Source organism: Diabrotica virgifera, chromosome 9, assembly GCF_917563875.1.
Source record: "Diabrotica virgifera virgifera chromosome 9, PGI_DIABVI_V3a".
NCBI lineage: Eukaryota > Metazoa > Arthropoda > Insecta > Coleoptera > Chrysomelidae > Diabrotica > Diabrotica virgifera.
The window spans coordinates 152,123,632-152,139,850 of record NC_065451.1 but is presented as its reverse complement, the minus strand read 5'-3'; the positions used below and the strand labels follow the sequence as shown (position 1 = coordinate 152,139,850).

General features: G+C 32.0%; 3 protein-coding genes and 1 long non-coding RNA gene across 10 annotated transcripts in view; 1 reads left to right on the top strand and 3 right to left on the bottom strand.

Moving 5' to 3' along the window:
* The window catches only part of LOC126892341 (zinc finger protein 729-like), a 418,287-nt gene that overhangs the window by 69,414 nt on the left and 332,654 nt on the right, over positions 1-16,219 (bottom strand). The window lies entirely within an intron of this gene.
* LOC126892350 (uncharacterized) overlaps positions 1-16,219 on the top strand; it is a 127,908-nt gene that overhangs the window by 68,242 nt on the left and 43,447 nt on the right. The window lies entirely within an intron of this gene.
* LOC126892344 (zinc finger protein 345-like) overlaps positions 1-16,219 on the bottom strand; it is a 218,923-nt gene that overhangs the window by 173,154 nt on the left and 29,550 nt on the right. The window contains exon 1 of one of the 2 annotated variants that reach the window (XM_050661866.1): positions 862-1,321. The exons of the other annotated variant lie outside the window; for it this stretch is intronic. Coding sequence (XP_050517823.1) covers positions 862-1,132 — 271 coding nt within the window. The 5' untranslated portion in view covers positions 1,133-1,321. Of the gene's footprint in view, positions 1-861; positions 1,322-16,219 lie in introns of those variants that run through there. 2 annotated transcript variants of the gene reach the window in all.
* On the bottom strand, positions 4,628-9,515 carry LOC126892342 (uncharacterized). The gene is made up of 5 exons (XM_050661861.1): positions 8,767-9,515; positions 8,281-8,709; positions 6,255-6,491; positions 5,641-5,959; positions 4,628-5,583 (listed from the first exon to the last, which is right to left on the bottom strand). Exons 1-5 carry the CDS (start codon positions 9,221-9,223, stop codon positions 4,731-4,733), a joined length of 2,295 nt encoding a protein of 764 aa, XP_050517818.1. The 5' UTR covers positions 9,224-9,515; the 3' UTR covers positions 4,628-4,730.

Sequence of the window (16,219 nt, the reverse complement as noted above, 5' to 3'; positions counted from 1 at the left end):
AAATGCATGTGAACTTTAGTAAATTTTATATATTTCTAAGGTGGTGCGAAGTTCAAAGTCCAAAATCAATGTTTATTTGTGCAATAAACTTTTATTTCTGTTTTTTAACAGCAGTAAAATGTATTTTAAATTAAATAAATTACATACATTCTTCTTTTTGTGTCAATTAATATAATTAAAAAACATTTTTTTGGACACCCTGTATAATTAATCATGTTAATGTTTATATTACTGAATAGGGAATTAAATAACCTTTCAAATGAGCTAGCACTGACCCCTATTCCCATTTAAAAAAATAGTCAATTACGTCATCACTCCCAAATCGATGACGTCACTAGTATGATATATATGTCAAAAAATCATAATTTAAAAATCGAATAACTTTTGTATTTGACATTTTTTCTAATTCTCTAAATAAAGCAGTTTACAGGGGGGTCAAAATATAGTGAATAACCCTGTACATATGTACTATGTTTATGAGCTTTGTATGTATTTTAAACATATGTTCGATAATCCGAACAATTTGATAATCTGAACTACCCCTGTACCAATTAGTTCAGATTATCGAAGCTCTACTGTATTATTATTCGACCTGTGTTGACAAGAAGAATGGTTTTAATTTCACTACTGATTAAATCTTTTTGAACTCTATTTATAAATTTTTGTTTCTTCGACTGAAATATAGAATATTCATTTAGGTGTAGCAAACCTTGGAATTGATCCAATCTCATTTATTTTAATATTAATTTAATCCATATAGATAAACCTAAACTTGTCATATTCAGTATTTCAGTGGAATGTGAAATATCACATTCATGACACAAGATAATTAAAAATGAAGAAGAGAAATTAGTTTCTTACCAATGCTATACTCCTCCAGTTCTTTTTTTATTTCAATTTTAATTTCATTAGATACATCTTCTACAACATGGTTTTTTATTTTAATATCATCTGAACAATATTCATCTAATACAGACTCTTGTCCACAACTGCTTTCAAAGTGGTATTCATCTAGATCTAGTTCAGATTTAACTTGCTTATTGTTATATTTCTTTAGGGAATCTCCTTCATCTTTAATATATGTTAACACTTCTTGGTTTCTAAAATCCTTAATATTTTCATTACAATCCATATTAAATTGAAATAATATAAATATTCGATAAATATATTATATTTTATTAATAATTTCAGTATTGACAGTTCGTTGATAAGCATAAACATAATACACTTCCACTTCTTTTTTTTGGCTTGCATACAAGTGCATCTGCCAGCACATTTCTTTCGTGTTGCAGTTGTCTTGCTCTTAGCAATACTGCAGCACTCTAAAGACAAAAGAATACACTATAAACCGCAAGGATTTCTGCTGTGATTGGTCGTCATAGATTTGCTCCGATTGGTCATTATCGTCATCTGATTTTGACATAGCCTAATTTAAAATTTGGCGGGTAGTATAAGCAGGGAATATTCGTTAGTATTAAGCTGACTATTATTATTACAATTTTATTATAAGAATTATAATTATTTAGAGTGTTTTATTTTATTTTTATAAATGTAGAAATTTTTCCTTTTGCCATATGTAGGTAAACATAACCTATTATGTGAATTTGTACCTTTAAATTCGATAATAATATGTGTTTGCTTTTGTTAGTGATTAGGGCTTACAATACCGGAATTCCGGGATCCCGAATACCGGGATCCCAGACGATTTTTGTCCGGTATTTGATACCGGTATTTATAATAAAAATACCGGTATTTCGGTATTAGCTTAATTTATAGTGAATTGATGCACAATAAACTTTCTTCTAAGATATTTTTTGCTATTACAAGAAATTATTTTTAAAGATAAACAACCAATATCATTGTAAAAAATATTTATTAAACACGTTTATTACACATACAAGTCAAGTATAGCGCTTTCTAAAAGCGTAAATGTCGTTAATTTAAGGCGAAGGGTTATATCAGCTTCTACAACCAAATTATTAAATCTCGTCTATACAAATACATAAAATGAATTATATAAAAATTCTTAAATATTTAAAATTACACTTCTTTATTTTATAAATAAGCCGTAAGATTTATTAATCAGAATTGTTTTTACATTTTCAGATCTAGTTTTCATTTTTTTTGTGTATTAATTGTGGTGTATAAATTAGGCTCACTTATTTTCTGAATTATTAATAATAATTGAAAATATATAGCGGTCTAAATACAAAATAATCCAAAATATTTGTCACAGTAAGTTAATCTTTGTATTAATATATTTGTTCTACAAACGTGTTAAAAATGCAACTTTTAGCACTCCATAGGAGCGTTAAAAATGTTACTTTAAAGCACTAGTGCTTTAAAATTTTTAAGGCACTGCAGTTAAAATTGAAATGTCAAATTTTGAAAACACACGTCAAAATATTTTTTATGTTTCATTTATTAACATTAATATTAACAGTACAACTTGCGCAATTTGAAAAAGGTTTTTTAGAAGGTTTTTTAAAATTTATTTTAAACTGTATTATTGTATTTTTAACACGTTTGTAGAAAAAAACTATTAAAATTTGTTAGAATATACAGCAATAAAAGTAGATGTTATTCTATAGTTGTTATGATTTACGTATTGACAGTATAGGCAGTTTTGATGTAATGTCAAGAAAAATATAAAAATGGAATGTCAGTCAAGTTCAAGTAAAAGTTTTTGTAGGTTTGTCCTGTAATTGAGAATGAATAAATTATAATTGTTGATATATAAGACGTTTGTAGAAAAAATATTGTATGATATACGTGTTAAAATTGCATTTTTAAGGCACTTAGGTATGTGAATTGCAGAATTCGCTTCGCTCATTCTGCAAACCTTCACATGCGTGCCTTAAAATTGTATTTTTAACACTTATATCATAAATAACTATTAAAGTTAAATTAATTTAAAAATAGCAAATTTCATAAGTAAAAGTACTATCCTATTATATGCAAAATTTATCCTAGAATCAAATTATACAGTTTTTCTATTTGCACATTTTTTGTAATCTATCTATTCCTACTCTCTATGTAATGTTATAAACAACATCTTCTACTCGTTTCAATACAAAATTTAATAGGTTTCATATATTATTTAATAACAAGTCGATATAACAACAACTGAGGATAGTATAAATATAACGTGTATATTTTTTATTCATAATACCGGTTTTAATACCGGGATCCCGGTATTTGAAATTTTAAATACCAAATACCGGTATTGAGATTTTGTCTCGGTATTGTAAGCCCTATTAGTGATGCTGTTTTTATTAAATATGTAGGCTATTTTATTTTTATTAGGTAATGTTTTGTTTAGAGGTTTGTTCCTCGTATTACTTTTATTTCTAGAACATTCATTTTCTTTTTGCCTTTCCTTTCCTTTGTACAGTTGGCTTTCTATTTATTTTCCTCCAAATTTTTTGTGCCATATCAAGAATACCTTTTACACTCATATCCTGATTAACTGTCGCCCACCACGTCTTTTTCGTCTTCCTATTCTACAGGGACTAACCACCTCTCCTCTACTTGCATGGTGTGGTCCTCATCTCTATGTTGCTCATAACGTATACCTTAACCTGTTTCTTATTTTGTTTCCAGTGGGATCTACACCCAATTTTCTCTCATATATTCATTCCTAACTTTATCTTTTATAGTTACTCCACTCAGCTAATGAATCATTCGCATCGCAACAATATACAATTCCTGTTCATTCCAATGTTTTACTGCCCAATATTCAGTACCCTACGTCCATACATCATAGCTAGTTTTAATGCAGTCATATAGAACTTACTTTTGAGTTTTATTTGCACCTTTCTATCATACTTTGCCTTCTTGGCTTTTCAATATTAATCAACACTACGTGCAAGTCTGCCTTGCATAAATTCTTCTTCTTGTTGTCCTTATGTCCTATAAGAGCGTCGGACTTTGGTATCACCTATCCATCTTTTACTCATATCTTCCACGCCTTCCAGTCTCCTGCCATTTCCTTCATCTGCTGCACTGTTTTCCCTCTCTTTGTCACGATTTCCTCAATTTGTTCCATCCACCCTTCTTCTTTTCCCCTGTCTTTTGGCATGTTACCTTCTTTACTAGTCTGTTCTCGTTCATCCTAGTTATATGACCAAACCAATTCAGCTTTCTTTTTTAAATTTTTTTCTCTATTGGTTCTGACAGTACGTTTCTGATGTTTTCGTTCCTTTCTCTGTCCATCTTCGTTTTTCCAGCTATTTTTCTCAGCTGCTTCACTTCTGGCACTTTCATGTCTTTTATTTGTGACCCATGTCTCGCTTGCATATAGAAGAGTTGGTACTGAGATTGTATTATATACATTATGTATTTTTGTGTCCTGGCTGATTTTTCATTTTCTCAGTATCATATTATTAATCGCATAATATATTTTCGTAGCTTTCTTTGTCCTATTGTCTTTTGTCCTTTGTCATAGCATAAATTCAAAATTACTTTTATTTCTAGAACCTTGCACTAAATTTTGTTAAGATTTCACCATAAATGTATGATACCAAAAACATATTTTGAATTGGGTGCTAAGACAAATGGTCTGAACAAAATTAAGCAAAGGTTTACTGGAAATAACTATTTCAAACTAAATAAAACACTAAATAGCTTTGTTTAAATTTTTTTTATTCAAGAGGAGAGCCCTTTATTGGTGCAATGGCGAGATAAAACTCCTCTAAACCTCACCTAGGACTAAAAATCTATAAATAACATTACTTAACATTCCTTTTTTTATTTGAAGGAAAATACTGCTGCTTCTCCATTTTTCGCTTCTTTGTAATGTTCATTGCCTCTTCATTAAGTTTTTCCAACGGTCCTTGAACCACCCTCATAAATTTGGCAAAAGATTCGTCATCTAATTTGTTCATCATATTATTGACGTATTCCTGTTGAAGATTTCGTTTGGTTTTTTCCTGGGTTAGATTTGTCTGTTCTAGCGTCCCTCTGATAAATTCATTAATTTCCTCCTCATGCCTTGATTTGATAATTGAAGTTTCTCCCAAACACCTTGCAGCATCATCTAAAACAGAGTTAGTACCCACGCTCTCCTCATACATTCTTACCAAGTGCACATGCTGACACAAGGTATTTCTCACTGCATATACTCTACAGTCACACTGATAACGGTGTATACAAATTTTACAAACTCTACAAAACAACATCTTACATTCACTTTCACACACTTGTCTTAAAGTTACATTTTGTAATATATTAGGATCCGTAAGGGATCTTACCTGATATTGCCCATATATCTCCATATTCTTCGTAACCTCCATTTTCCTTTTGATCGTTTCTGCCCCTCTGTGTGCCTGAATTATAGTCCTGTCCTGATAATTGTTCGTGTTTGGCCGTTTTATGTCCACAATTCTTTTCCACATTTTTACCTCCACTAGCTCATCCATAGTATCCAATAATTTCTCGATTCCTCCTGTTGCAGTCCGATTTAGGTAGTTGGTCTTCAGTAGATTGTTCAGCGACTCCAGGGACATGTTGGTATTAATTCCAGAATTTCTTCTATAACAATGGGCCCACGTTTTTGTTCTCTTCATAGACTTAAAGTATTTCCTAGAAAAAAATATACTTAATGTGTCTTAAAATGTACGATTTCATATAATTATTTACTTTTCCAGATAATTGCAAAATTCTGTCTCATTTGCATTTTTCAGTTTGGTTAAGTAGATATCCCGTAATTCCATAAATTTTTCTTCATCCGTTTCTGTAATAATCTGCCTCAGGTCGTTTTTCATTTCCTTCTTTATAGTTGTATCCTTTATTTTACTCTTCCCTTGAAAATTCCAATTTTTGATCACGTGCCAGGTACATAAAAGCTTATTCGGTTGATTTCCCATTGTATTCACCCATGCATTGTAATACTTGGGATCATCATCACTCATGAAATGATCTGCGCGAATCTCTGTCTTCATCCTATTCTTGAGGGCACCTAAAGATTTAAAAATTATCCTTACCAGTCATTAATTGTTACTAATTATACAGTGAGGACGTTAAATTGGGAATAGAAAGGGCAAATTTGGAGAGACATCAGGATAGGCAGATTTTTATTCTTAAATTATGAATTTTTGGCATATTATGATTTAAATTCTTATTGTGGCGTATTATGCCAAAAAGTCATAATTTAAGAATAAAAATCTACCTTTCTCCGGATTTCTCTCCAAATTCGCTCATTCTTGAGATAATGAATTTATTCCAACCAAACGTTCTCACTGTATAATACATACCTAAAAAAACTTCTTGAACTCGTTGGTCCAGTCTGTTTGACAGTAAGAAGGCAACTGGAAATCCTTGGTTTCGGTCATCTTTAATAAGCATTATTGTTAAGTCCATCCGTCTTTTATTAGTTCCATGGGTTCCGTCCACACATATTATGTTAGGGAATTCTCGTAACTTATCCTCCATTATCTTGTTCATAAATCCAATGGCAAAATCTTCTGTCCTCAGCACATCATGTTCTTCTCCTAATAAAAATAATAGTAAGAACAATATGGAACATGATATGAGCACTAAATCAGATAGAATGAATTACATGGACCAGTATACTGACAACCAATCAAGTTAAAATGGAATACATGTATGTAGGCAAAACATGTCATATTAATGTTGGCAAAGAAGAATATTCATAGCCAATAAAAGCTACTATAGCTTAAATTAAAGAATTAAAATCAGGTAATATTACAAGAAAAAAGTGCCACGTATACAGGATGTCCCCACAGTACACAAATAGTTGGGGGTTTAAAGGAACAAAACCCCCATAAAATTTTTACGTAAATATATTAAATAAGAAGCCACATCTCGATAAAAACTGGCTTATCGAAAAAATACTAAGAGGCAAAAAAAGTTTTAAAAATGTTGTGTTTAACTAATGGTACCACAATCATGAATTAATTGGAAGGTACACAAAAATTGGGGGGGGGGGTTTAAGGGAACAAAACCCCCATAAAATTTTATGGGGTGGACAAATTTTACTATAATTTTGTTTTAAGATGTATCTGCCATAAGAATGAATGTCTATTTTCAATAAAAAATCTAATAGTTTTCGATACATTGAAAAAACTCGATTTTCTTTTTGTAATTTCAAAGGGCTGTAATTTTTTATAAGCACATTTGTACTAAGGTAAGTTAGGTTCAACCAAACTATTTTAACCCCAGAATGTGTGGTATAATTTATGACCAATCTTTTTGGGACACCCTGTATAAAACCTTAATAAAATAAGACCAGTTATTCACATACAGTCGGAAAAATGAAAGAATACCCATGAAAGAACATATTAAAACACGCTGTATTTTCCTGTCACCGTGTCACAAAGAAAATTGTCCAGTGTAAGTACATATAACAATAATTATTACATGTAAGCTGGCGCTGGCGAATTTTTTGTGTGGCACAGTGACAGGAAAATACAGTGTGTTTTATATGTTCGTTCATGGGTATTCTTTCATTTTTCCTAATGTAATGGATCTCAAACCTGGACACTTACTAAAAATAAAGAAAGCCAATTGGCTAATTCTGAAGGAAAAATCTTAAGTGGAATGGAGCAAAATGAAAAATTTTGATGTATGTCCAATTTTCAATGTGTTTTAAATTTATTTTAAGTATAAACTAGTAACAGAAAATTGTATGTGGAGAGAAAGATATACCTCTTAATTGTACAGGGCATACCACAATCTTTATATCATAATATTTATATAAATAGGATGACTTGAGGTAGAAGGGACATGTGGAAAGGGCAGAAAAGATGAAATATGTTCCAAAATACACGAATAAATGCCAGTTGGACATAGAACTAGAGGAAGACCAAACATTAGATATAAGGAACAAATGAAACAAGAAGTACTTCAAGGTCTTCAACAGGCCAAGGCCCAAAAAGGTGTTATAAATATAGCAATGATGATAATAAAAGGACAATTTAAAACTAGTTATTTAAGGGGTGAAAGTTGTTGATTTCTGACAAGTGTGAGATTTATTACTTGAGGGATGCAAAGGTAACAATTAAATCAGTAAATTTAACATATCAACCACCATCATCTCCTTAACAAATTAACTTTAACGAATAACTAAAACTAGCATACTTATATATTTTTAAAAATGCTTATTGTATATTTCATATCAAGGGATAAATGTTTATTCTACTTAAGGGTAAGATTTCTTATACGAGCCAAGCAAGGATAAGAATTCACACAAGTCATATTGAAAGAGGATTGATTAATAAGGTATAATGTTGGTAGCTATCAAAAAAAATTGGTGTTTACCTTCTTTCTTGAATAAGAAAGCATAATTCTTGTTGTTAGTATTCCATTCCTGAACCTTTAAGGCTACAGCTACCATATCATTTTGATCTCTTTTCTTGTGTATATTATACTTTGTGGACAAATTTACGAGATCCTTACTTGTTGATACAGCAAGTCTATCTAGTTGTGGTATTTCCAGTTTTCTTGAATCTTTTAAAATTCTACTAGGTGGCACCCCAGCGGTTAATTTTTCTACAAGCATTTTTTCTTCTGCTTTTGACAGATGCATGGCTCTTAATTCTTCTTCATGTCCAGCATGTGTTTTCCAATAACTGACGGAAACTTGTCCTTGATCTCTCTGTTTGCAAATAAGTCTGGAGGGACAAACTCCTTTAATTTTAATTGATCCACCAGATTTCTCTGTCCTAATTTTATAGTTGGGCTTATACCCTAAAGATAGACAAGTATAAGTTTTAATTATTACAAGTAACAAAGAATTGGACTTACCACGTATGTCACTTCTGTTACACTCATAGTATAAGCTCTTATGTTCCTTTGTATTACATACTCTAGTCAATGCATAACTGGTCTCAATTTTCTGCATATCTTTCCATGTCTCATATTCTTGTTTGCTAGAAAATTCCAAAGTTATTAGTTCAATACTCAACTGGTGGTTCTCCTTGAGATGTTTTCGTAAATTTTCATGGGTTTGTAAATTAGTTTCTTGCTCACATAACGGACAAACAATATGATTAATTTTCTTAACTGACACATCTATTTTATGTATGCTTTTGATATGATGATTTCGTATTTTCACAGTTTTAAATATTTTGCTGCAAAGATGGCAGGTTCTTGACAAATCCTGAGCTCCTGAGACAAATTCAGAACTTGTTGAAGTCGATTGATGGCTAGTTGAAGTCGATTGAAGGCTCGTTGAAGTAGTAGATTGGTAGATCGAATCCATTGTTTCTTGCTAAACAAAATCTTGGTTAATCAAATAATGTGTTCTAACGAAAAGATTTTTTCAAACAACTGAAAAATTGAAATATAAAAATGAAATTTTGTATGTATGTTTGCTGTTGAAAAACCGCCAAACAGACTAAGAAAATATGTGCTTGGAGTTAAAAACCGCCAAAACACAAAACAAGGCGCCAAATCGAGGATTGATTAAACAGACAAGACCCCCTTTTCTATGGACAAGACAAATACATAAACATAACCTCACAAAAAATTCATCAAAATCCATCATGTCTATGTCAAAATCAGCTGACGATGATGACCAATCAGAGTAAATCTTTGACGACCAATCGCAGCAGAAATCCTTGCGGTTTATAGTGTATTCTAAAGACAAACAAGAAGATTCTACGCTTTTTTTTGACAATTACTTAATATGATAGGTTATGTTTCGGCTAACGGATTTTAGTATTTTATTTCCTGTTTCTTTATTCTTATTAAAATCATTGCTTTAGACGTTCATAAATATCTAACAAATTTATACGTATAGAAATATACCCTGTGATGAGAGATGTTAGTTTAGACCGGTGATGTGGACATCACTGGTTTAGACAAATAGAACAACATAGGGATAAAACTCTTCTCGCTCCGGGGTAACGGCAGAGCTTTCAACATAATACAGATGCAAATGGAACTGTCACTAGTGTCACTGTAATGTCAAGTCACAGATTACCACAGTAGTCAGTAGTTCAAATGAGTCGCGGTTAAGCCGGACTCAAACGACTCGTGTACTTGGCGAATAATCGTCACTTGCGTATATTATACTTGCCATGTCGTCTGAGTGGATTACTCCTAAAATTATTTGACACTCGTTTGTCTTCCAACTATTGTCGGTAAAAAATGACCCGAGTCAAAGGGATCACGATTATTCGCACACTTGCGAAGTACATACTTGTCTATAGTTGCAGAGGCGGTCAAACGAAATGTATTAATAATTGGCATTTACTGCGACTATTCATTTAGACCAGTGCATTTATCACTAAAAACACCGGAATAAATCGATTTTTAAATACACCACCTAGAGACTTGCTAGTTTTCCATTGTGTTCAGGGTGATGTCAGGAAAAAAGTCTATAATAGAAAATTGGTGGAAATGCCTAATTAATAATTGCTTTTTAAAGTTCTTAACATGCATTAAAAAGTGCATAAACATGTCAAAATAAGCATATTAAGAGCCAAGTTTTGTTACCCCCGGAGAACCTGGTGCCCAGGGTCACTACTAGGGCACGTCATCTGGAGGTTCGAGGGCTAACGGTCCTAAATTGATGCAATCAGTTTACTTGGAGGTTTGTGGAGTCGCTGAATACGAATATGCCATCAGAACTGACCCCCGTAGCTCCTGGTGCCCTGTGTCACTGCTGTAGCACGTCATCTTCCGGAGCTTCAAGGGATTTTGGTACTAAATTAATGCAAACGAATTATACGGAGGTTTGGGTGCTGCTGAATACAAAGACTCCATCAGAACCGACCCCCGGAGCACCTTGTGCCCGTTGTCACTTCTAAGGCACGTCATCTTCTGGGGTTTTTAAGGTTTTCGGCACTGAATGCATGCAAATAGATGAAGTAGGCGGTTTTGGGGTCGCTGAATACGAATACTCCATCAGAACCGACCCCCGACCACCTGGTACACAATGCTAAGGCATGTTATTTTCAGGAGTTTGGAGGGTTTTTGGGCATCAGGTGCAACGGGGAGTCGGTTTTGATGGCGTATTCTTGCTCAGAGCTACCCCAAAAACTGCCGAGTAATCTGTTTGCATAAATTTAGTGCCGAAAACCCTTTAAACTCTAGATGACGTGCCTTAGCAGTGAACCTGGACACCAGGTCCAGGTTCACACTTGATGCGGTCAGTTCTGATAACGTATTCGTCCTCAGCGACCCAAAAACCCCCCGAGTAACAAAATCTGGCCCTAATACACTTATTTTGACATGTTTATGCACTTTTGCATGCATGCCATGCACTTTAAAATGCAACTGTGCATTTCCAGCCACTTTTCTATTTTGCACTTTTTTAGTGGTGTCATCCTGAACACAATGAAAAAAGTTGTAACTTTCTAAGTGTTGTATTTAAATATCGATCTATTTTTTCCTAAATGTTCTGGTCTATTTATTAGTAATCACACCACTGATTCATTTGTCAAGGTCGTTCAGCCAAATGTTTACGCTCGCGTACTTGTTAATTGTGCACGTCGTGTGAGTGCCCTGTTATGTTTGTCATTGCAATCGCAAACTCGCATGCGAATAATAGTCCAGGGCGCATCTGTTTTGAGATGGACGTTGAGAGGTGACTCAAATTTTTTTGCAGAAATTGCTTAAAAATAACTCAAATAATAATATTTGAGTTATCCTCCCACTCAAAATGGTCCGGAACATTGTTTAAATAATCAAAATGCCAAAATATGAAGGAAAAATTCGATTTTTTTTATTGGTTTTTTGATTATAACTTTAAAACCATTCATTTATGAGAAAAGTTGTACTAACATAAAAGTTGCGTAATTAAATTTCCTATAAGATAGAATTGGTTAAAAATTTAAAAAATAGTCACCCTTGTTGCAAAATAGCAATAATTGCGAAAAAACCATACAAAAACAAGTATTCGCATTTTACGTTTTTCAACCGTTTATGCTACAGTTATGACCTTCATATTTTACCCAAAAAAACTTTATGATATAGTAAAACAGCGCTGTAAATTTCATTAAGATCGGTTTAATAGAATTTGCAAAATAAATTTTGAAATCCAGCTTTCACAAAAAAAATTCATTTTTTCAAAATGTTGCAGGACTGAAAATAAAGCAGATAGTAAGTTGAATTTTTTTTTGCTTATAGGAGTTTACTGTATCTTTTATTTTCAATTTGCAAAATTAAAATCGATTAATTACCACGGCGTTTGAAAATTTTTTAAATAAATATTAATTTTTGGTGCTACGCGCAGGACAGCGGTGTTCGATTCACACAAGTTGACTTCCACCAAAATTTCTTATAATCTTTATCTAATATATTATTTTCTTAGTTTATATTTTGTTGTATTTTAATATTTTAATTCCACAAAAATCAAACTAATTTTATTATTGTTTGTGAAATATTGTTTAAACAGTTGCATATATGTAAAAATAATAAACTTTTATTCTCTAAGTTAAAATATATGAACAAAGAAAGTTTTTGCTAAAAAAAGTGTTATTTCAAAGGATAGAGTATGTGTTTTTATTTTGCAATAAACAAATTTATTTATTTATATCAAAATGTAATAAAAATTAAAAGGTACCGATTATTATCAAAGGTCATTGGAATGCCCAATCAGAGCAAACTATCCGCTGTCCTGCGCTTAGCACCAATAATTAATGTTTATTTAAAAAAATTCCTGACGCCGTGGTAGTTAATAGATTTTAATTTTGCAAATTGCAAATGAAAGATACAGTACACTTCTATACGTAAAAAAATCTCAACTTGCTATCTACTTTATTTTCAGTCCTGCACCATTTTGAAAAAATGAATTTTTTTTGCGAAAGCTGGATTGCAAAATTTATTTTGCAAAATATAATGAACCGATCTTAATTAAATTTACAGTATTGTTTTACTGTATCATTAAGTTTTTCTGGGTGAAATATGAAGGTCCTAAGTGTAGCGTAAATGGTTGAAAAACGTAAAATGCCAATACGTGTTTTTGTATGGTTTTTTCGCAATTATTGGTATTTTGCAACAAGGGTGACTATTTTTTAAATTTTTAACCAATTCTATATTGTAGGAAATTTAATTACGTAACTTTTATGTTAGTACAACTTTTCTCGAAAATTAATACTTTTAAAGTTATAATCAAAAAACGAAGAAAAAAATCGAACTTTTCCTTCATTTTTTGACATTTTGATTATTTAAACAATGTTCCGGACCTTTTTGAGAGGGAGGATAACTCAAATATTATTATTTGAGACATTTTCAAGCAATTTCTGCAATAAAATTTGAGTCACCTCTCAACGTCCAAATATACTAATATTTTTACAGATGCGTCCTGGTCTATAATTCTGTAGTTGCGAAGTACACGAGTCGTTTGAGGCCGGCTTCACTTCAAAATACTCGTGTAGAGGGCGGCTACACACAGGCATGGGGGAAAGTGGGAAAGGAGTACGAATGGAGCGATTTAACTTAAGGCCGCGTCCCACCATCAAATAATTTGATCAAACTGGTTTGAGCAAACTGAAAGTGACAGTTAGTGACGTCACATCCTGAGTGTTCATTGTGGATAATAATGAAAAATTTTAATTTTAAATAAAGTACAAACAAGTTAGACAACTCAATACAAAAAATTTGATCAAACTAGACTGATAGTGAGAGCACAGATTTTTAGAATTTAAAAAAAAACTGCAATTGTGACGTCACTTTGACGTACTTCCGGAGTTTGCTCAAATTATTTGATGGTGAGACGCGGCCTTTATGCATCCATTCTAAATAAAATTTCGATGGCATTGATTTGCAAATTGTTTTTTTCACAATAAAATTCTTATTGCTTCTTCAATAAAAATTCTTACAATAAAATTCTTATTAAATTGTTAAATTTAAAACTTTAAAAAGCTATGAAAACTTCATCATTAAAAGTCAATTGGACCCCGCAGAAACCTTATGGGAAATGACCCTCTGTCAAATGCTCTGAAATTTTGGATTATGATAATCCTTGATGTGTAGAACAAAAGACTCCATGGGCGCGTAGCTCCAAAAAATCATAGTTTTAAGATATAAGCCTCTGAAATTATAGGTATAGTGAGGACGTTTGAGTTGGAATAAATTAATTTTGTCGAGAATGGGCGACTCTGGAGATAAATTACGAATCAGGTCAATTTTTATTTTTAAATTATAATTTTTTTGCATATATATCATACTAGTGACGTCATCCATCTGGGCGTGATGACTCAATGATTTTTTTAAATAGGAATAGGGGTCGAGTGATAGCTCATTTGAAAGGTTATTTAATTCTCTATTCACTAATATAAACATTAACATAATTATTTATACAGGGTGCCCAAAATTTTTTTTAATTAAATTAATTGAGACAAAAAGAAGAATGTAGAATAGAATAGAATAGAATAGAAATATGCTTTATTGTCACTGAAAATTATACAATTTTATGGACAAAGCTTAACATAGATTCACGAAAAAGATATACATAACAATAACAAATACAATTTTATAAAATTAGATAAATCGTCAATAAAAAAAATATAAACAAGTTAAAAAAGTGAAGTAAAAAAACAAAAACCAATATATTGCAAAATTACTATAAATTGCAAAATTGAACATACAACATAATATAATAAAACACAAACAAAGGAACTAATAAGTTTAAGCTGCTGTATGTGACACCCAAATATAGATAAATACACTTTAGTTACTTGTACATTACTGTGATTTCTTAGCTAGTCATTAAGAAACTCTTCTACTGAATAATATGGTCTTTTAGATAAATGAGCTTTTGTCACTTTACGGAACTTGAGAAAGGATGTTGCAGATTTGAGTTGTAAAGGGAGATGGTTGTATAGTTTTTTTGCGGAATATAGTATAGATTTCTTTACTAACTCAGAAGACGGGATCGGTAAATAGACATCAAAAGTTGAATTTCTGGTGGAGTAGTCATGATGAGGCCTTGCTGGAAAGACATGCATGTGTTTACGAATTAAGCAAACAGTTTCTAAAATATACAAAGATGGAAGGGTTAAAATTTCGAGATCTTTAAAGTAACTTCTGCAATGGGTTGTTCTTCTGAGGCCAAACAGATATCTTATTGCTCTTTTTTGTAATTTGAAAATAACATCAAACTGGGCAGCTGTACTAGACCCCCAAAAAGGAAGACCATACCGAAGATGAGACTCGAATAAAGAAAAATATGTTATTTTAGAAGATGCTAAATTGAGTTCCTTCGAAACAGATCTTATGGCATAGCAGGCTGAGGCGAGTTTCTTACTTAACAAATCGATATGAAGGGACCATTTGAGGTTGCTGTCTAAAAGAATACCAAGAAATTTTACAGAATCACCGGTAGAGATCTGGCTGCTATTCACAAGCAGGGGTTGAAGAACACCTTTATATGATAATGCTACCGTTTTATCCACGTTAAAGGAGAATAAATTAGAGTCAGACCAGGTTTTTATCGTAAGAAGATCAGAAGTTATAGTTGCATGAAGAGTTGCAATAGTTGAGTTGCTCCAAGTGATACTGGTATCATCAGCAAAAAGAAAAATTTTTCCATCGATTTTTAAATTAGTGATGTCATTTATAAAGATCAGGAAAAGTAGAGGAGCCAATACTGAACCTTGTGGTACTCCACATATAATGTTTTTGAGACTAGAGTTAGTATCATTTGCTCTAACCAATTGTTTCCTATTATCTAAGTAAGATTTGAACCAATTCAAAGAAATACCTCGAATTCCATAGTAATTAAGTTTTTTAATCAAAATGTTGTGATTTACACAATCAAAAGCTTTGGAATAGTCACAAAAACAGTGGCAGTATGATTATTGTTTAGTGCTTGGTAAACCTCGTGAAGTACAGAAAACATGGCATCAGTTGTACATTTATTAGTTAAGAAGCCGAACTGATTTTGTGATAAAATATTGTTATCAAAGAGAAAGGACATAAGTCGGGTTTTTATGAGCCTCTCAATAATTTTGGAGAGTACCGGTAGTAGGGCAATAGGTCTATAGTTGCAGGCATTAGATTTTTCGCCACCTTTATGAAGAGGAATAATAATGGCTGTCTTTAGGCACTCTGGAAATTTACAGTTTTCAAAGGAATCATTAATTAGTGACACGAGGAGTTCTAACACATTATCTGTGAGATTTGAGAAGATTTTTATGGATAGTCCAACAGTGATAAATGTGATTTCAATGTCATTGTAAAAAGTCTAGATAGCTATTATAATAAAACTTGTTTGGTATGGGTTGAAAGAGCAAAGTTTTATAATGCT

Coding starts and splice junctions, on each gene's coding strand:
- LOC126892342 (XM_050661861.1), bottom strand. CDS start 9,223: ATGGATTCGATCTACCAATCTACTACTTCAACGAGCCTTCAATCGACT. Junction 6,492..8,280: donor TTTCTTATTCAAGAAAGAAG/GTAAACACCAAT, acceptor TATTTTTATTAG/GAGAAGAACATGATGTGCTG. Junction 5,584..5,640: donor TTTTGCAATTATCTGGAAAA/GTAAATAATTAT, acceptor ATTTTTTTCTAG/GAAATACTTTAAGTCTATGA.